We start from the raw sequence: 21,322 nt of genomic DNA, 5'->3' as shown, positions 1-21,322 counted from the left end.
GAATCACTGCTAAACTTACTTTTGGAACAAACAGATGCCATATTTTAAAACTGATGTTTTCAAGGAAAGAAATGTGCTCATGGGGCATGTGGTTTCTATCTGTGACCTGTCTACTCAAGCTCTGTGAACAGTGCTCCCTGGAAAGAGGGCGTCTCCAGGAGCCGCTCCTTAACAGACCCTTCCAGAAACATCCTGTGCCTCATCTGAGAATGACTGCAGCGCTGGGCAGATAACCTTCCCTTAAGAAGTCTCCAAGAGGCCGAGTCAAAAACATCCCCCCACCCAGTTTCTGAAATGGACCAAAGTCCGTGATAACAACTAACTCACAGCAGACATCATAAATTAAGTCAAACAGGCAGAATATGGTTAAGTAATTTCCCTCACCAGATCTATCTGCCTATATCATCAGAGGCTGTTTAAACTTGAGGCTATTTAAACTTTCTGCGGAGTGGAAAAGAACCTTGAGACATGAAAAGTTACTGCCATTGGAGGGAAAGGGGTTTTCTGGTTAAGCCTAGTTCAGTGAAACTGCATTTTACAAGCTGACTCAAAAAAGCAGGTAGTTTCCTAATATTCAAAATGTGTTTTCCTGAATCATCTATGACCCCGAAATATCTACTAGAACAAAAAGGGAGATGGGTGCAAGAAAATGTTTTGGAAGCAGAGAACACACAAAAGCCGGCATTCATGTGGTAGCAAACACATCTCTTCTTTGTAAGGTCCAATGGGAATGTCCTCTCCAGACTCCAGATTTTGACTTATCGTTATAATATCTCACATGCTATTTATTCTCATCCCAAGTGCAGACCCCAAGAACTGAGGAAAGTAACTTGCTGCATTTCTACAGTCTTAGGAAGATAGCTCACTCCTTTTTTGTACTTTTGAACCTACGAAGGACCTATGGTCTCAGTGAGGGATATTAGAGGAAATACATGCCATGTCCACTTAAAAAATGAGTTTTGGAGTGTCATTACTTCCAGACGGTTAGGAATCATGGGAGGCTGTGGTCACGGCTCCACCAGAAGAGCCGGGGAGAGCCTCTGCAAAGCCCAGGTGCAGGGGCATGGCAGTACGTGCAGAAGTGGTCCTTAGGGGTTTCTGAGCCACACAACAAAGTTTAGAGACAATGCAGTGGAGCAGGTAGGCAGAAACTGGTGAATTACCTCCACAGAATACGTAACAGGAAGTTCTCTAAAGACCCTAGCATCCCACCAGACTCCCAGGGTGAAATGATTAATTCCTACAAACCTGTACTTTTCTGGTAGTGATTCATTCCTCCTCTCTCATTGGGTACAAACAGAATTTGCTGTCTTAATAGCAACAGCCTTAGGATAATGCCTCATTTTTCTATAGTAGTTGTGCAGGCCTGAGTCCAACTTCACATAAGCCTATTATACTACAATAGATCCAAAGCACAAGCAGTTACACGGTTCCTAACTACAGGACACAGCCTTATTTTTGTGAACTGCAGTCAGCCACACATCAGGGGACCAGGAGCCAGGAGTGGGCGCTTGCCATCTCAGAGTGGGAACGGGAGAGCCGGAGCACCTAACCAGACCCAGGGGGGCATTTCCACACCACTACCGCCAACCACCCAATTACCATATGCTGCCTAAAAAGACACTTGCCCCTTCTTTTTGGACCAACCTCTAGAAAAGTCTTAGCACACCTTCTAAAAGGCAAGCCTTTTACATTTATTTATCTCTTTGGCAATTTCACTCAAATACCATATGATTTCACTCATGTGTGGAATTTAAGAAACAAAACAGATGAACATAGAGGAAGGGAAGAAAAAATAAGATAAAAACAGGGGAAGCAAACCGTAAGAGACTCTTAAATACAGAGAACTGTGGTGGGTGGGGGGATGGGCTAGATGGGCGATGGGCTTTAAGGAGGGCACTTATTAGGATGAGCACTGGGTGCTATATGTAAGTGATGAATCACTGAATTCTACTCCTGAAACCATATGACACTGTATGTTAACTAACTTGGATTTAAATAAAGTTTATAAGAAATCAAATATTTCATTTCTAACAAGTAAACTTTAAAACTCATTTCTAGAGTGAACCCAGACCAGACCCAGCAGAGCACATCTGGTGAGAATGCGAATTGGGGGCTGCTGGGTGCACAGCTGCCGTGGGGACGCTTGACCCAAGCAAGCCCGTGAGGTGGTCTGAGTGAAGGTGGCCGCGCCCCAACCTGAGCTCCTATTACTTCCAACACCGCTTTTAGGTGGAGGTCTTGTATAAACGGGCGATTCTGGTAACTCTGTCACCTCGATCTTTTTTTTTTTTTTTTAAAGAAAAGAACCAGAATTACTCTAACGAAACGTTTCCAAGTTCGAACTTTATTCTCTTAACTAAATGGCCATGGGGTGGGGCCACAGGAGAAACGGCTGCTCCGCACTGAACGCCTGATGTGTCATTCATCTTATTCCCCATTATTACCCCTGGCAAGACATACCGGCCACCAGGCTCTGAACAAAACAAAAACGAGATGCCGTGTTTATTCTCCCGTCCTGTTACTCTAACCATTCAGAGTTCTAGGACTTCCTATTTAGTAAACTCAAAAAGCAGAACAGAAACAACAAATGACTCAAAGCAGAAAGATCTGAGAAACGAAATCGCTGTAAAAGAGCAAATGCTTTCCAACCTGCTCACTGCCCTCCTGCCAACAGCATCACACACCACGAATCCTCTGCAAGACCGAGTGGGAAAAGCCCACCATCTGGGCCCAGACACTGGGCCCGCTCCTCTGTCAGCAGCCCCTTCCAAATGACGCTGAGGGCGAGACGCTTCCGGGCTACAAATGAGGGGCTGTGCTTCAGGAACACAGGAATCCTCAATGTGGCAAGTTAAATAAAATCCCTATTTACGGTCAAATAACCTTTTTAAAGAATTTGGTCTAGCAGTTTAGAAATAGAACACATGCTCATCTCAGCGGGAATGCAAGACTTAGTTGATGTCACTGTCCCCCAACTCATTTTACGGAGGACTCTGCGTATCTGTGCGTGATGGAAGCCTGGATTCCAAAGTCTCCTGTCGATGTATTTTGTTGGCTTTGGGATTCCATCAGGACAGATCACGGGATTCTCCACACCGCACCCCTTCCGTAGAAGGCACAGCTACATGCGTATTTTCCGACAACGATCAGATCTGTGTGCCTGGAGGTCAGCTCAGGTGCAGGCTGGTTCGGGGCGCACTCCCTGCATTCTGCTGTGCCGCCCTGAGGATGCCAGGGCTCCTGCTTCAATCCGAGTAGATCCGCTTTCACCCTCAGGGCTTGGTGTAGCATTTAACTTAAAGTGACAGGCTCTTCTGCTTATGTAAAATTAAAAAGCTTAAACACTCTGCCCTAGAACACCTGACAGAAAACCAGGTGACGGCACTGGGCAGGGCAGGCAATTTCTTCCTGAATCCTCAGACTTGACCCCTGACATCCCCAACTTTTTGCTCCTGCTTCTGTGCCTCGCACCACTTAGCACACAGTGACTGTTTGAAAGGACTGGTGACAAACTGTCACTTATAGACAGAAACAGGCTGCTTCCTATCAGAGCCAAGACTAGCTACATTCACCCAAGAAAGTGCTGTTACAGCTTACCTTATCGCTGTCCAGTGTGTTCTGAGATGTCCGTGAGGCAATTGAAATGGTGTCAGGCTGGCTGCTCCCATCGCCCTGGCTATCCAGATCCTCTCCGTCCCTGAAGAAGCAAACACACTTTTCATTCCTGACACTGCGGGGTTGGTCAAGACTGGTGCAGAGCGTCTATGAGTCGCTGGAGAGACAGATTTGCTCAGAGAGGCACGAATCCATCTGCGTGACTGCTGCCACCAGCATCGTGTGAGCGGTGACCGACCCCTCTCGGCTGCGCGCCGGGATGAGTGGCGGACGTGTGCCCCCTGCTTAATTCGCACAACGGTAAAACACAGGTGTGGTACTTCTGCCTCAGAAATGAGAAACGCAAACAGCGAAGTGACAGTACAGCTGGTCCTGGTCACAGGCACAACCTACATGTGTGTCCAGATTCACACTTGCGGTGGGAAAGGGGAACAGACAGGGATTTGTACCCAGCCCTTCATTTTCTTTAGGCCGAAGGGAGGTTCTCATCGTGACAAAGCAATTTCATTACTAAGGATGATGTTATACATACAGTGTGTTTATCAATCTGTGAAAAACAGTAAGTTAACACTGCCTTGTTCTCTTCCTATTAAACAAACTTACCGAAAGGCCCCCAGCACTTACCTCCTTCCCTTCTGTCTCGTGGCCGGTGCCGTCTTGGGGATGTGAATGGGCTCCTTCAGGGCCCCTTTCAGGTGAATTGTCCTTTCCTGTATCACTTCGCGGATGTGCTTTATCCAGTCCTGCTTGTTTTCTATGCTGGAAGCCTTAACGAGGTGTGAGAGTCCATCAGGACACAGAAGGCGTCCCCCTTCCAGAACCTGCTCTAACCACACTCAGGTCTCCCACATTCCCTGAGTTTCCCCATCTCAAAAATAACTTTTCAGCAGAAAAGCAACTGCATCCCATGTTTCATTTGCCATTTTGAGTATTTTTTCATCAAAACCATTTTCATTTTATAGCACATACGTTACTCCAGAATTATTTTCATGATCAGCAATTCCCCAGTCCCCAAACCTTTTAAGGGGCACCTGGGTGGCACAGTCGGTTAAGTGTCCGACTTTGGCTCAGGTCATGATCTCACAGTTCGTGGGTTCAAGCCCCGTGTCGGGCTCTGTGCTGACAGCTCAGAGCCTAGAGTCTGCTTCAGATTCTGTGGCTTCCTCTCTCTCTGCCCCTCCCCAGCTCGCACTCTGTCTCTGTCTCTCAAAACTGAATAAATGTTAAAACAACAACAACAACAACAACCTTTTAAGCAGCTGTGGGTAAACATGAAAACGCAGCCAGTCCCAAACCAAAGTGTCTTGGAAGCTATTCAGACAAAGGCTAGCGGTCGGTGGTTCGTGGCCCTCACTAATGCCCGCCCATCTTGCTGCCTCATTCACTGTACTCATGGGACAGCAGCTGCAGAGGCCACCGTGTCCCCACCTGCACCCGCGTTCACTCCCACTGCTCTGCGGGGTCACCGCCCCCCCCCATCCTCGTGTTGTAAGGGGGGAACCATGGCATGGACGCATCAGAAATGTGCCCCATGGGACACTGCGAGTAGCTGAAGCAGCCGGGACTCTCAGGCTGGCACGGGGTGGATGCCATCCATGCGATGACACAGCCCATCCTCCCGACTTCCGCCTTCACCTGCTTCCGGTTGGACCAGTTTCCTTACTGCCAATTACAGACGGTGGATTTACCCCGGTTCCAATACAACTTCTGAAAACGTGCTCCAAACAGGACACACAGTGGATACTCAGTATGTGTGGAATGAACACATATGGCATCGCTTTGCCCACACTTTTTTCTTTCACTTTGCCTCAAAGGAAGTTTTTTTTTCTTTTTTTTCTTTTTGCACGTTCTGGGCCTTAGTAACAGTTTTTCATTTCCTTTTAAGAAACATCAACTTCCTATGACATAAGCATAAGTCCTTGTAAATGACCGAAACAGTTGTCAGAGGGGTCGCAGCTGAGCCCCTGGCGGAGAGGGGCCAAGTGTTTTCTCATGGTGCACCTTGTCTTCAAAAACAGCAAGTTGGAGCCCATTTTGGGAAAGGAAATTAAAATTGAGACTCTTTTTTCTAAATAAAATGTTTTCACTGGAGGATGTGTCTTTAAAGTCGCTGAGGGCTAGGAACAGGGGACTAAATGCAGGGAGGCGGGGGGGGGGGGTGGCAAAAAGGAGCCTCTTGCTCCCATTCCCAGACCTGAGACTGGAAGGCAGTAACCCAAGTGCTTCTGGGGCCAGAGGCAGGGCGATCAGGGACTACGGGAGCCTGTGCAGGAAACCAAAGTGTCTCAGGGTGGACAACTCTGAAAACTACAGATCTACTGGCATTTAAATGCCTGATGCGAACATTCAGGTTAAGCAAAGAGAAGCATCTGAGAAAGAACATTTGGCAGAGTTTACAGACAACTGAGGGAAACTATTACTACGGTTCAGAAATAAATGGAATTCTCATGATTTCACAGTGAGGTGATCATTACATTTATGGAGAGGAATTCTCCTGACCTTAAAGAAATTAAACAAGGAAAAAAGGTGCCAGGTTTTGAGAAATTGTAACAGAAAGGCAAGCCAGCTAAAGTACTAAGTAAAAGGTCCCACTGGTCTGAGAGATGGGAACAGTCTGATGCAGACTCTTGGTAGTTTTCATCTGTTTCAGGAAGGATTTAGAAATAAGACTCTCCTTTCCAGGGTACAGCGTAAAAAAGACCAACGTTTTGTGTTACAACTACCAGCACCCCTGCCACCACCATCATCACCTCCTCCAGCACAGCCGTCTTCTCCACCACCACCTCTGCTCCCCCCTCCACCTCCATCACCACCACCACCACCACCACCACCATCTCCATCACAACCGCCTCCATGTCAACCACCTCCTCCACTTCCACCAACGCCTCCTCCACCACCGCTCCCACCATCATCTCCATCTTTGCTGGCATCTCCACCACCACCGTCATCTCCATCACCACCACCTCCATCACCGCCGTCTCCTCCTCCGCCACCACCTCCACCATCATCCCCATCTTTGCTGGCATCTCCACCTCCACCGTGATCTCTGCCATCACCTCCATCACCACCGCCTCCATCACTTCCAATATGATCTCTGTCTCCATCACCACCTCCGTCTCCACCTCCACCACTTCTATCACCACCTTCACCTCCATCTCCACCTCCTCCCCGCCCCCCCCCCCAAAGCCTCCCCTCCTCTGCCTCCACCACTTCCAGCTCCACCACCACCACCACCACCACCTCCATCTCCTCCATCACCGCCTCGGTTTCCATCTCCATCACCACAGAGCAATCTCTAAAATGAATGAGGACATCATTTTCTTTAGCCTTTCCTTGGAAAGCAGAAAAATATTACCCAAAATTCCCTAAAAGACTCTCATCTGATAAAGCCTAAAGGAAATCTTATTCTTGAATTGCATCATGAGTGTTTTATTATGTCCTACGTGAAAGTAGTCCCTGTCTGGCTCAAACATCTGGCACTACCTCTTAGATACACCCTTTGATATCTATCACTATAGCTAATCTGGAGAGATGCTTCCTATGAGTTGGAAGTTTTGTGGTTTTGAGTATACTTTAAAATTTTATGCCTTAGGAAAGTTATCTAATATTTAGCTATCAGTGCAATTTATACTTTACAGGGCTTTACGCCAATACTAACAAGAACACACTGGGCTGGTAATCATATATTCATTGCAAAACAATCCATCATTTCCATGGGAACAAAGGCCTTAGAAACACAATACTTTCACCAAAGTACAAATTCTGTAAGAGCGAGGTATCGATGAGTAACTCATAGTTGCTGGAAATACTGTTGAGAGATTAAAAGGAATGTACGAGACAGGATCGCTGGCATGCCAATTCACACACCAGAGTCCTATTAAGCTTTTGGCTCATCTCCCAATATTCTACAAATCTTCAGCAACATCTTTCACAAAACATTCCGAAATCGCCATGGTTTTTCCAGATAGACCGTTCCATCTGTATTTTCTCAAACACAGAAAGAGGGAAGTACACAAGATACCCTTAGAGCCCTGTGCCTTTCCTAGGAGAGGCTAGTATGATTAAAGCAGAGTTCAAATAAAATATCCAAACATATTTTATTTTCCTCCCCCCCAAATACACACACACACACACACACACACACACACACACACCCAAAAAGCACCCTTAATGTTTTTGAATGCTTTAAATCCTAACATTATTGACCCCTGTAACTGATCATTATCCCCCTTTTTCTCTTCTCCCTATTTAGGAAGCAAAGAGCCTGAGACCCCATGAAGACTCTTGGCATGTTCAGCCTTGAAACTGCCCAAGGCCTTCACAAGTTCATCAGGTGCCTGTTTCCCTTTGGAAAGTAAGTGAAGTGTGCAATGGGACCTGCTGACCCGCATCTCCTTCCTCTTGTATCTCAACGTCCTGCATCTCTTGCAGAACTCACTCACCCTTCTGCAGACGGCAAGAGTGGGAAAAGCTTAAAAACGTCCTTCTCCATTTGACCCTTGGTAGGCAAGCGAAAGTTTAGCTCAAGGCGTTTCACCCCATGACACCAAACTGAACTTATTCTACTATTCTTTTTGTGGTAATCGCCGATCCCAACAGAACACAAAAAGAACAAATAAAATGACATGAAAACCAGTGTTTCAACAACAGGAAGAAAAAGCACACACAGCCTCCATAAACTTGTCACACTGCACATTCCTGAGCCTCACAGACGTACCTTAAGGACGATTTTATTGTCTGAGGCTGGCGTCCTCCCCACCCACAGCGCAAACTTGCAAGGGTCTCCTTCCACGTGCTCTGTGACACCCAGCTCTGAGGTCTGGATACAAACGTAATTAAAAAGTTAGAGGACAGAAACAAGTCCGGCAGGACACAGAACGAAGACCAAGAAAACGGTTTTGGGGGACCTGTGGTCACGTTAGGTTATAACACCACAGTCTGTTTCCATTGACAGGTAATCCTTGGATCTTTAGTTAAAACGAGGAAATTTTGTTCTCAGGCCACACATGATTGGTTGCAGCCCTTTCACTTGCTCTGAGCACCACTGCCGGGGATCCTGGTGTAGGTCAACCAGCACATACAGAGGATGGAAACCAAAATATCTAAAGATCGTGTTATCTGGAAAATCAGGAGCTGACTATTGGCAACCTGTAAACAACGAAATGAATCTGTCCTAGTTGCAGAGGAGCCTGCCATGCGTTTTCGGCATGAATGAAGTGGCTTCGCAGAAGGCGGAGATGTCTTCACGGTTATTTCCCAATTTGTTTGTCAAAAGCATTAACCTTTAGTGTTGCACCAACAAGTTTAAGGGCCAAGAGACAAAATGTCTCTCTGTGACACATGCCGCTGTGCTGTGAGCACATGGAAGAGCGTAGGTGAAGGTCAGCATCTTCAGTCCCTCCCCCACAATCAAGTTCACCCCTGGTGCATTCTCCTCCCTCCAGCAAAGGAAGTGATTCATAACTGTGGCCTCGGAGGGAACCTTAACTTTTAAAAGATAAATTAAATGAAGATGTATCAGCTTCTAAAACAGACTAGCTTGGTCTCTGAGGACAGATTAAAGTCAGCATAGTGAAATTACTAGCCAGCAATGTTGCTGGTCTTCCTTCCAGTTAGAATATGATCTAAAATGATGTAAGGTGGGCTGTGAGCCAGAAGACAATCTCAAACAGGACATAAGCCAAGGAAAATGGTATGAAAATCATTAGTTTGAACTTGCAAATCCCAGATTATTATTAAGACGATTTCTACATTGGTAGTTTTTTATTACTTTGGGAACTTGATTAATCTATGGATGCCATAAAAATGTGTAATGTGGACATTGTTCAAGTATCTGCCGATATTTGTAAGTGATCCACCATATCTTGTGTAAAGAAGACACCAAACTCTACTGCATTTTCTGTTCTTTCTCTGGTGGTGATTTTCAATTAGCTCTGCTCCATCCTTTGTCCCATCCTCCGCCAACCTGGCCCTGCCCAGCAGTTCTGTGTCAACAGCCCCTGAGATAGTCCCACTGAGGGAACATGGAAATACGGCAGATCCAGGGGGTGATACGGCCTGAGACCATCCTTAGAGTCAACGTGTGGTTTACAGAGAGACTCCTTGGGCTTTGCTCCTTGTGGAAAAGAGGCATCAGGTATGTTCTTTTGCCAGAAAGCACACTCACAAGTTAAAAAAGAATTCAAATGTAACACAGTATCGACCCAGCACTCCAGGAAAGCTGTCTCTCTACAGATGGGATTGTGGATCTTTAAAACTATTTTTGCTTATATACATTTTCTTTAATAACCCTACTTTGCTATTGCAAAGAACCATAAATTTACTTAATTTTCACACACTTATTATCTTTATGGGGGAAAAAAAAAATCCCACCTCATCACGAAGAGCCTACAGCGAGCCCACCAGGAAGACTGCTTAAGTATATGCCAATGTTGGTGAATGAAAAATTAATTAGAATGGTATGAGAACTTACTTAATCGAAGTCTCATATGATTAATTTATTTATGAAGCTAGTTACGGCACACAAGACATAAACTGAAATTCACTAAAAAGGTGTTTTCTTGGCCTATGTTAAGAGTCTATGGCATTTAGGAAAAAAAACAGGTTTTCTAAGTTCAGCGAAGCTAAAACCATGCGCTCCCTCTAGTGGACTTGAGACTGCAGGAAAATTTCCCTGAGGAAGATGAAAACCTTACAATTTCAGAGTTCCACCTCGGAGCAGAGTTTGGAAGGTTAAACTGAAAGCAACAAGCAGTAATTTTTTTCTAGCTGCAAAAAGGTCACGAGTGTGTTACCTTAAAATTTACAATTCTGAACGTCCGTACTTACAAACAATTTGCTTTTATAAAGGTACTTGCTTCTCCCACTGGAATCTTTCACTTCTTTACTAAATACTAAAGACATTTCAAAAAGGAAGAGATGCCGTTCTCGACCCTTTCGAATTAAGGTTTTTGGGTCCCACACTTGGAAGGATTCCTGCAGGATGAGTTCTCCCTGAGACTCAATATTTTCGTCAAACCCTGCAACATAAAAGAAAGGGGAGCACACTCAATTTGAAAGAAAAATAAAAAAGGACGCACAAGACAGCAATGTGACTATTTAAACATTTGTTCAGTGCCCGTCAACTAAATCTCAGATTGGTTTCCCGTCTGGGCCCCCGACTCCGGTTTCCCAGCACTGACCCCACCTGACAAAGTCTGACAAAGGAGAATTCTTCCTAAAACATGACTTTGCGTATATTTGCTCTTGTTCAAAAAAATAAGGCAATTATTCTTCGTGACTTTATTCTTTCAATTCGATCTTAGGGTGGCACTCACACCATTTGAGATTTGGTTGAACTCCCTACTTCTCTTCAGCCTTTACTCACGGCATTCCATCATATGAACCTCCTCCCCTGTCCAGAATGGTCCCGGACCTTCCCCAGGCCGTCACCCACCCCCAGCCTGCGTCCTGATCCTCTGCATCCTCAGCCTAGAACACCCTTCTTGGACGTTCTGCCACAGGCCGAGCCTTTCCCCAAGCTCTGGTCTGGCCTTCCTTGGGGAGTTCTCCCCCTCTTTGAGGGCAGAATTCTTCATGTGTGTCACACTCTGGCCACAGGGGTGGGCTTCCCCCTGCTCCTCCCTTCGTGGGAGGGGCCTGCTGTGTGGACTTTCAACTCCCAGGGCTTGGCAAAGTGGTTGGATACCTGCGGCAGGGGCTGCTAGCCCTCTCCCAACTACTGGCCTCCCCTTCTCCTCCACAGACAGAAGCCCCGTGGCCGCTCAGATAAGCACGGTATCTCCCAGCCCCTCCCAGTTGTCGCTAGGACAACTCAGGCCACTGGGAGGCCGCTGGGAGTCCTGTGTACAACTTCTAGTTTCAGCCCTTCTAGCTGCTCCTTGCCCTCCCTCTTTCCTCACTTTCCCTCTGCTGGACGGAATGGTAACGTGGTCCTGACGCATCCTGAACCAAGCCAACCGAACGGCATCTAAGCAGGGGAGAGAGTGAACGGAGCCTGAGTCCTCGATGGTGCCGTGAAGGGCTGCCACACCAGCTCAGGGGTTCACGTCAGAGAAAGAAAAAGCCTCCTGGCCTCTGATTTTTGGGGCTCTGCTGCAAACAGCTGCACCCGTGCCCCAACTAATTCCCTTGCTCGATACTAGCGATGATGGAGACGATAAAAAAGCATCTGGGGCAAGATTACTTCTCGTAAATAATTCTGCGTACGCTGACAGTAAGATTTAAGCTCTGTAATGCAGAAAGAGCCTTTCTAAACACAAGCATCCATGGAAATCTCACTTGCGACGATAACTCTTAATTTTATTTACCTGACTCTTCACCACATCGTACACTATGTTACACACCACCACATTCAAAGCTCTCGTAAGTGATACAATGGATACAGATATGGGGAAACAACAAGCTTTTTGAAGGGTTTTTTATCATCACAGGGGACTGATCTTGCCTCCCTCCTACCCATCCATCCACGCGGAGACCAGATTGCCTACGGCAAGTGACACAAGGTGCTACTGGGGTTCCAAGTGCAGACAGGCTGTTCTCTAGTTAACGGTCAAGGACATGCTTTTAATGAGGTCGAAGTACTTTCCGTAATCCTTAAGGGAAGCAATGAAACCAGTTCTTCTCAAAAAGAAGGTACTCACGTCTAAACTCTTAACTCCCACCCAAGCATAGAGGCGCAAAGCCAAGACTTCCAGGGCGTGGGAAATCCACTTAGACCAGTGTCAGGAGGAAGTGCACGGACGCGCTGGGGACATGCAGAGCCCATTACCTTCCAGCATGCTGAGGTGCATGGCATCGTTGGCCCGCTTTGGCACACTAAGCATCACCTCGAGGCCGTCTTTTATCTCCCCTTTTCCTTCCTCACAGCAAGTGAGTAGCTCCTGTAAAAGACCAATACCGTCAACTAGCCAAACGCTGAAAGCTCTGCCAACAAGATCTTTGCAGCAAAGAGCATGAAAAATCCACGATTTTCAAGATAACAGCGGAATGTGGTCAACTGGGCACATATTCGCATAGAAAATGAGTTACTGCCTCTTTACGCAACGAATGGAGGGGTCTGTCCTGCTCAAATCAGGATGCTTCTTCAGATCAGAGCAAACCAGATGCAGTCACCGTTTAAGATGAAACCAGCGTACAGATCAACTACCAAGCCTCAAAAATGACAAACAGAAACACGCAATTAGTACAGTAAAGCATCATCAGCTACTGGTTTTATCTGAAGGTCACGGCCGAGTCCAGTCAGGACTGCTATGCCTCCCGAGGCAGCCCAGTGTGATCTGAACTCCTTGGTGCTGTTAGTGCCACGCCCCATCTACCCTGGAGCTCCCAGGCCGTGAGCGAGAACACGAGCGGCAGCCGTGTCTACGTTAAATGCTGTCCCTCTGTGTGCAGGATGTTTGGAAAAGCGTGAATGATCTAATCACACTTGCCCGAGTGTGATTATGTTTCAGATCTACTTAGAGGAACATCTGCTGTTAAATGAATGCGAACAAGGACAATAAATCCACATTCTGGCAGGGTCCAAGACTCTTTCTTAACACAGTATGGTTATAATCAGTCAGTAATAGTAATCACAGCTTTCCGTGTCCTAGTGGCCGACCAAAGGCACAGGGCACCGCACTCAGCTTTGGTCCCACAGTGGACAGTTTTAGAGCAACTTGCACCAGACAAGCATGTTTACTCATGACCAGATGTTTTTTGCCTATTATTCTAAGCAGATTGGCAAAAAAAAAAAAAAAAAAAAAAAAAAAAAAAAGTGCTTAAAAATGCTATATGGAGAAATTAACTTCACTGTCAAAAAACATTCGTTGGGGACCTCAACAGAGCTTATAATTATTCTCCTTAAAACCCCCGGGAAGGGGCGCCTGGGTGGCGCAGTCGGTTAAGCGTCCGACTTCAGCCAGGTCACGATCTCGCGGTCCGTGAGTTCGAGCCCCGCGTCGGGCTCTGGGCTGATGGCTCAGAGCCTGGAGCCTGTTTCCGATTCTGTGTCTCCCTCTCTCTCTGCCCCTCCCCCGTTCATGCTCTGTCTCTCTCTGTCCCAAAAATAAAATAAAATAAAACGTTGAAAAAAAAAAAATTAAAAAAAAAAAAAAAAAAAACCCCGGGAAGAATAACGTGAGGCTTATAAATTAAAGCCTTATTTTAATAGTGATTAACTAGATGTGAGGTCACCGAGGAAGAGGTCTTTAGTGGAACCACATGCTAAAAACAAGATTCTTAAATGCTGAGGACACCAAAAGGTAAACCGCCTTTGCACAAATAAAAAGCAGTGAGCTGATGTGAATGTGAACGACTTAACCTCCTGACTTCTAGTTCACGTTTGTGGCAACCTCCTACTTCTGCTGAGGGTCATACAAGCACTTCATAGGATTCTGATACAGAAATGCAGGAGTGCTTTCCCAATAGAAATACCCCATATGATACCATTTTCACAAAAGAATACAGCCATTTCTGTGTCTAGAGTTTTCTCATCAGCAAAGAGTTTCAGGATCTCATTACTCCATCTCTGAACTTCTTTTGTATCCAGGAAATTTACATACCACCTCCCTACTGCTGTGTGAGGCCAGCACCGGGGACATAGATGTGTAATATACTGTTAGCAAGAGGAGTGGACAGTCGGTACGTTCTGATGCTTAATAACATTCTCCAGCCAAGGATACAGCAGGATAAACATCATCAGGTAGAGGTTGTAAATTATTATTCTTATAGTGAAGAAAATGTGCACTGATTTTTATATAATGCATTCTGTGACAACCATCACAAATTCTAAGTTTCCTTTACTGTTCTACAATTAAGACTAGACATTAAATTATAAATGTGGCTGGTTTTTTTTTTTTTTGAGGTATAATTGACATGCAACATTATGCTAGTTTTAAGAGCGCAACATAAGGATCTGATATTTGTATACACTGCTTAATGATCACAGGAAGTCTAGTTAATATCCGCCACCATACATAGTTACAGGATGACTTTAATTATCATCATTTATAATCAAGAAAAAGTAGAGGTCAGTTTGACTCAAATACTCGGGATTTGTGTGAACAACATGTTCTAGAAATATGTGTGTGCCATGTGACTAGACGTAAGAGGGAGAAAGCTGCCTGAGGGTGAAATTACCTGGGCTTTAGCCCCATTTGGGTCTCGAGCTGAGCCCAGACAACAGGGATGCAGCGATGATTCCGGGCACAGCCCTCACCCTCACAGGCTCGTTTCTACACCTGCAGACCAGCAGTGTTATGAGGTAAACCTAAAGTCTGCAAAGTACACAGCAAAGAGCGTGGTCCACAGCCAGCAAGCCACACTGGGACACAGATACCACGTTATCCAGGTTTGACAATCTCGCCTTCCTTCCTCAGTTTATGTTACGGACCAGACTCAGCAAAGCTCCAGTGCATAACAAGGAATATTCTCTCATTTACCTGTCACACTGAGAAACTGATCAGGGTAATAAATAGCAATGAATTAAAAAAATTAAATGCCTTGGTGTTATTTAAAAAATTCAGGCTACTTTACATAAACAGAAAAACGCCAGAACAGTAATGCGCAATTCACAAAATTTTACATGCAGAAGATGCTTCATACATACTTTTAAAAGAAGCTGATACTTTGTTATTCGCTGAACCGGCTTAATAAGGTAAGAAGAGATGGAATTGGCTAATCCATGCCGCTGTTGTATTTCCTAAATTAAGAAGAAAATAGAGAGAGACGAATGTTACTGTAATGTTAATTATAGCATTTGAATTAGCATGAACTAAAAATGCACTTTTTACCTCCAAAATGAATATACACATATCACTGTTGCTGTATAAAGAAAAACAGAAATCACTGTTCTTTTAATATGCTGAACATGAGAACGGGTGATCACTTTGAACCAGAAGGTGGCGCGTCCAATCTACATTGCTGGCTCTCCCGTGCAGATCTCAACTAGGCCAAGCCTACAACCTCTGCTCTGGGCCCGCGCTGGCCTCCAACTCCCCCGGGCCGGCCCGGGGCCACTCAGTCCAGACAGGAGGAGCTAGGGATGGGGATGGGGACAGGGCGCACCCTCTCCCACCGCAGCTCCTAAGCGTTTGCCTTGGCGTCGCCTTGGCCAAGACCACGTCCCCGCCCCTGGCCTGACTCCCCTTCACTAACGAGTTCGCACACCATGGAGGATTCCCTCCACGCGCTCTCAGACTTTCCACGCCCACCAGCGGTGCTTGCATCATCTTTTGGCTCTTAACACTCTTCTCAGAAAATCTTCAAAAAAACCCCAGCACCACCAAAAAAAGGTTATCTCCTCACATTCTATGCTTCCAATGAGATTCAAACACCACTACACTCTTGTGTTCTCAATCTGCTTGTCACTTTGATTAAGCTCATGGGGACCCGTGCGTGCGTTGTGCCAGGATTCCTGTGAGTCGCTGCCGATGGAGTGCCGGCTGCAGGACAGCCACCAAGCGACTTGTCCCTCACATGCCACCCAGGTTCAAAACTTAGCAATTCTTCCTCTGCCTTCCTGATCACGAATGTAGTTTAAAACTTTCTCTTCAATTTGCAATTGTTCAAAAATGTGCAATTTATCATTTAATGATTATGATACACACATTCATAATTTCACATCTAAAACATTTTTCATATAGAATATGATCTCAAGTACAGGTCACTGAGTTCTGACAAATGTCAACACACTTGCAAACAATTCCCAAACCAAGGTGCAGAACATTTCCAACATCACAGGAAGTTCTTCAGGTCCCTTTCTAACAAATTCCCCCACCCACACCCCACCACCACCAAGAGGCAACCCCTATTCTGATTACTATTGCCAGATTAGTTTTGCATATTCTAGAATTTCACACAAAAGGAACCACACAGAATGTACTCCTTCATATCTAGCTTCTCTCAGCCCATGTTTTGGAGATTAATCTATGCTACTTATGTATCAAGAATTTATCCTTTTATACAGTTGAGAAGTATCCCATTTCATGCATACCCAACATTTGAGAGATACTATAATGTCTTTTTAGTACCTTGTTTTAATAACATTCAGAAATACATCTCTGATATTTCTGAACACCAATCTATTTTTGTTGACACCCTTAATACCTTATCATAGGATTATACTATTAAAAAATGACAAGAGAGGAATGAATACCCAATGGGTAAAAGATAGTCTATTCAATAAATGGTGCTGGCAAAACTGGACAGCAACATGCAAAAGAAAGAAATTGGACCACTTTCTAACATCACACACAAAAATAAATTCAAAATGGATTAAAGACCTAAATGTGAGACCTGAAACCATAAAAATCTTATAAGAGAGCACAAGCAATAATTTCTCGACATTGGCTATAGTAACTTCTTTCTAGATATGTCTCCTGAGACAAGGGAAATAAAAGCTAAAATAAGCCATTGGGACTACATCAAAATAAAAAGCTTCTGCACAGCAAAGGAAACAACCAACAAAACTAAAAGGCAACCTACTTAATGGGAGAAGATATTTACAAATGACATATCCGATAAAGGGTTAATATGCAAAATATACAAAAACTGATATAATTCAACACCCAAAAACCAAATAATTCAATTAAAAAATGGGCAGAAGCTATGAATAAATATTACAAAGAAGACATACAGATGGCCAACAGACACTCGAAAGATGTTCAACATTGCTCATCATCAGGGAAATACAAATCAAAACCATAGTTATGACCTCACACCTGTCAGAATGACTAAAATAAAAAATACAAGACGCAACAGGTGTTAGAGAGGATGTGGAGGAAAAGAACTCTCCTGTGCTGCTTATGGGAATGCAAACTGGTACAGCCACTGTGGAAAGCAGAATGGAGGTTCTTCCAAAAGTTAAAAATAGATCTACTCTATGATCTAGGAATCACACTACTGGGTATTTACCAAAAAAATACCAAGACACTGATTCAAAGGGATACATGCACCCCTATGTTTACAGCAGCATAATCTACAAATTATGGAAGCAGCCAAGATGTGGTATGTATGTGTGTGTATACACACACACACACACACACACACACACACACACACACACACAGGAATATTACTTAGCCATAAAAAAGAATGAAATCTTGTCATGTGCAATAACACGGATGGAGCTGGAGAGTATAATGCTAAGTGAAAAAGACAAATATCATATGATTTTCACTCATATGTGGAATTTAAGAAGCAAAACAAATGAACAAAGGAAAAGAGAGAGAGAAACCAAGAAACAGACTCTTAACTACAGAGAACAAATGATGGTTACCAGAATAGAGGGAGGTGGGGGGATGGGAGAGACGGGGAATGGGGATTAAAGAGTACACTATCATGATAAAAAAATTAAATTATTAAAAAGAATAAAGACATAAAGTTACAGAGAGAGAGGGAGGCAAACCATAAGAGACTCTTAAGGACCGAGAAGAAACTGAGGGTGGATGGGGGGTAGGGGAGAGGGAAAAGTGGGTGATGTCATGGAGGAGGGCACTTGCTGGCATGAGCACTGGGTGTTGTATGGAAACTAATCTGACAATATATTTAAAAAAAAAATAAAAAAATAAAGACAAAAATGGCTACATGATCCAACTATTCTTCCAAAATACCTGACAAAGGTTTCATCCTGCTAAAACAATAGAGCTTCCTTTTTCTAAAAAGCTGTTAAGGGTATTAACAAAAACTTCTGTGCTTCTAAAATTTTACTTTGAATGGTGGGGGGCAAAGAAAGGGAGGATCTAGCTCACTGGTCAGTGGCATATCTAACACCATAATTTCTGCTTTGCCTTTGTATTAAGCTGTTTACATGCAATAACGTCCTTGCTGGGAAGGTGGGCACTTTGGGTTATCCACCACTCCATGCTAAGCACCTATGACCAGGCACATTGAGCTAAATGAGCCCCAAAAAGATGTGGGATCATGCTGGACAATGAATACTGAAGGCAAGTAATTTGTGAAATCCCCAAATCAGACAAGCATAATTTCTTTAAAGATGTTTTAAGGACAAAGGTTTTGGTTTTTTTGTTGTTGTTGTTGTTGTTGTTTTTTAATGGCTTTGATTCCAAAGCCATTTGATTTGATTAAATGTGCCACATGCTCTCAGTGCTTAGGCCTTAAATGATTCTAACTCTGCACAGAGCCATGGTGTTGAGTTTCACCTGATGGCAAAGACCCAGGGTCATGTGAAAAACAGAAAAAAAAAGGGGGGGGGGGGCGGACAGCACTGGGCTGGGAGCTGACTTTATATTTACAAAGGCAATGATGTATAATTGCTAGTCAGGAGAATGACAACTAAAACAAGGCCATCTACAGGGCTTCACCTCAAAGATACAAGCTAAAATTTATTCTCATTTCCCAGACTTCCAGAGAACGGCAGAGTATCACACATGGCAATGCCCCAGCGTAAAGACAGAAACAAATCTAATGTTCTCACAGCCTTGTGAGAAATTATACGTAACATCAAAAAGTACTCCCATCTCTTAATCAAGATGTATTTGGCACACATTTAACTACATTCTGGAGACCCAAAAAGCATTCTGTAAATTATATCAATAAGGCTCTATCCTCTTTCGTACTAAATAACCTCCCTGCAATATCTCTCCAAAAAAGATGACCTACATCTACAACAATGGGAATATAATTAATAAGCCTCCCAATGGTCCTAGGGACAGTGCTATCTGTAAAAATTTTATTGGCAGGCTACTTTTGGAATCACATAAAAATGAGAAAAATAAATGACTAAAAAGGATTCAAAGATTCAAAGATAATTTTTGTTTCACAGAGAGTAAAAGAAGCCGAAAAGTTTGTACCTTCTGTATAACATGATATTACACCTAAAATTACTATAAATTGTAAGTAATGTCATATACACATGTACATGCTAAAATCTTGGATCTTTTTTTTTTTTAAATTTTTAATGTTTATTTTATTTTTGAGAGAGAGAGACAGAGCATGAGTGGGGGAGGGGCAGAGAGAGAGGGAGACACAGAATCCGAAGTAGGCTCCAGACTCTGAACTGTCAGCACAGAGCCCGATGCGGGGCTAGAACCCACGAATGGTGAGATCATGACCTGAGCTGAAGTCGGACGCTTAACTGACTGAACCACCCAGGATCTCCTAGAAGAATCTTTCAATAACAGAAGAATATATAACAATATCCCACCATAAATATGACAGATAAACAGGAAAATACCGTATCATCAAATAGATGAAAGTTAGGAGTGATGCTGCATTTTATGTATACCAAATACAACTTAGAAGATTTCACAGCTTCATCAGGAATCTATTACTTACATCAAAGTAGGACCCTGCATGCTCTAGTATCAGCTGAGTAGAATCCGGCTTATTTTTGCAATACGTGACATACATCTGAAACTTGTCTGCCTATAAACAACAACAACAACAAATTAGAGTATCTCTTTCAAATGGCAGTACCTCAAAATATGATAAACTTTTATGCAGAAAAGAAGCTGTGGGGATAAAGGAAATTTAAGCTCTAAATAAAAGAAACTCTATTTTATATGGAAAGCTGTTAAAAATGAGAAACACATCCTATTGGTATACACACCTCCAGAAGCTTCCCTTGGCCCAGTAAGTCAGGGCTGGGCACACCCACTCTGTTCCAGTTGCCAGTGCAAACCCAGGCATCACATGTGGATGGCAGGGCACTACCACCAGGTGACTGTCTGGCTCTCCTCCCGACTGCACAACATCCCCCCTCCCACCTTGCCAACCTGGCCCCCCAGACATGGCTGAGCATTCATGTTGATCTACGCATTTCCAGGACCACGTGCAGGACTGGCACACTAAATGTTCCATTTCAAACCATCACTATTGCCAATAAAAAGCTCGGTCCACGTTAATAACTAGTTGCAGAATGTAAGTCTTTGAGGCAAAGTCCATTTCTCCGTAAGCAGACACTGTAGAAGATGGTGACATAAGAGAAATGGACCACATTCCTTTCGAACTTCCTGCAAAGCCACCAAACAACCGTGAGAACAAGTAGCCGAGGTTTCATTACCCAAGTAACAAAGCAGTGTCCAACGTCTTCTGGCAACTGCTCATATTTTTCCAGCTCTTTCAGAAATATGCTGCAGAGAGTAAAAATGGTACTATATTATTAAGATGTCTTAAAACATTTAGTAGTGAGATAGATATGCCAGAAATCAGGCCAAGCATATCACTTCAATCAAATACAGTGAAACATCTGTGCTGTCTAGATTTTAAGGATTTAATAACCCATGTAGCTCTTAACTCGACTAAGTTATTGTGACTTTCAAACAGCTACTCAGTTTAGCCTTTAAACACTTTCTAACACAAACTTTAACCTAGCAGCTTTACTTTTGGGCAAGTGCTATGTTCCCTAGCTGAGGATTTAATTTAGGGATGTAAATGAACACTCAGAAGAACCCACTTAGATTTCAGTGTCTTGTGCTGGGGTGGGGGCAGGGGAGTGGGGGAGACCCCAGCATCTCTGGCTCTAGCAGTCTCTCTCCATAGGCTAGAGGGCTGTGCAGACGCTATCAAAAGGAGCTTCTGTTTCTTAAAAAACAAACAAACAAAAAAACCAAAAACCCAAAATAAAAAAAACCTTAAAAATAAAGCCATGTGCCTCCTGTGGCCACTGGACAGTGTATTTTAGTTTGGTCAGACTACGCATCTGTTCTGTCCTCAGTGCCTTCTCCCCTCTTGTTCAGAAAGACCAAGGGGTGGCCAGCAG

The 21,322-nt window shown here is 44.2% G+C and overlaps 1 protein-coding gene across 1 annotated transcript in view; it reads right to left on the bottom strand.

The window, feature by feature from the left end:
* Positions 1-21,322, bottom strand: part of TRIO (trio Rho guanine nucleotide exchange factor) — a 357,580-nt gene that overhangs the window by 86,509 nt on the left and 249,749 nt on the right. Inside the window, exons 26-33 of the mRNA XM_086676230.1 lie at positions 20,624-20,693; positions 19,897-19,986; positions 15,209-15,301; positions 12,389-12,500; positions 10,447-10,637; positions 8,336-8,437; positions 4,243-4,385; positions 3,601-3,700 (exon numbers count right to left, since the gene is read on the bottom strand). Of these exons, the coding sequence (XP_086532356.1) occupies positions 3,601-3,700; positions 4,243-4,385; positions 8,336-8,437; positions 10,447-10,637; positions 12,389-12,500; positions 15,209-15,301; positions 19,897-19,986; positions 20,624-20,693 (901 nt within the window). The remainder of the gene's footprint in view (positions 1-3,600; positions 3,701-4,242; positions 4,386-8,335; positions 8,438-10,446; positions 10,638-12,388; positions 12,501-15,208; positions 15,302-19,896; positions 19,987-20,623; positions 20,694-21,322) is intronic.

Source organism: Puma concolor, chromosome A1 (assembly GCF_028749965.1).
Source record: "Puma concolor isolate L17-30 chromosome A1, mPumCon1.1.hap2, whole genome shotgun sequence".
NCBI lineage: Eukaryota > Metazoa > Chordata > Mammalia > Carnivora > Felidae > Puma > Puma concolor.
Note: the sequence above shows the minus strand (reverse complement) of the source record. Positions and strands in the feature narration are given on the sequence as shown.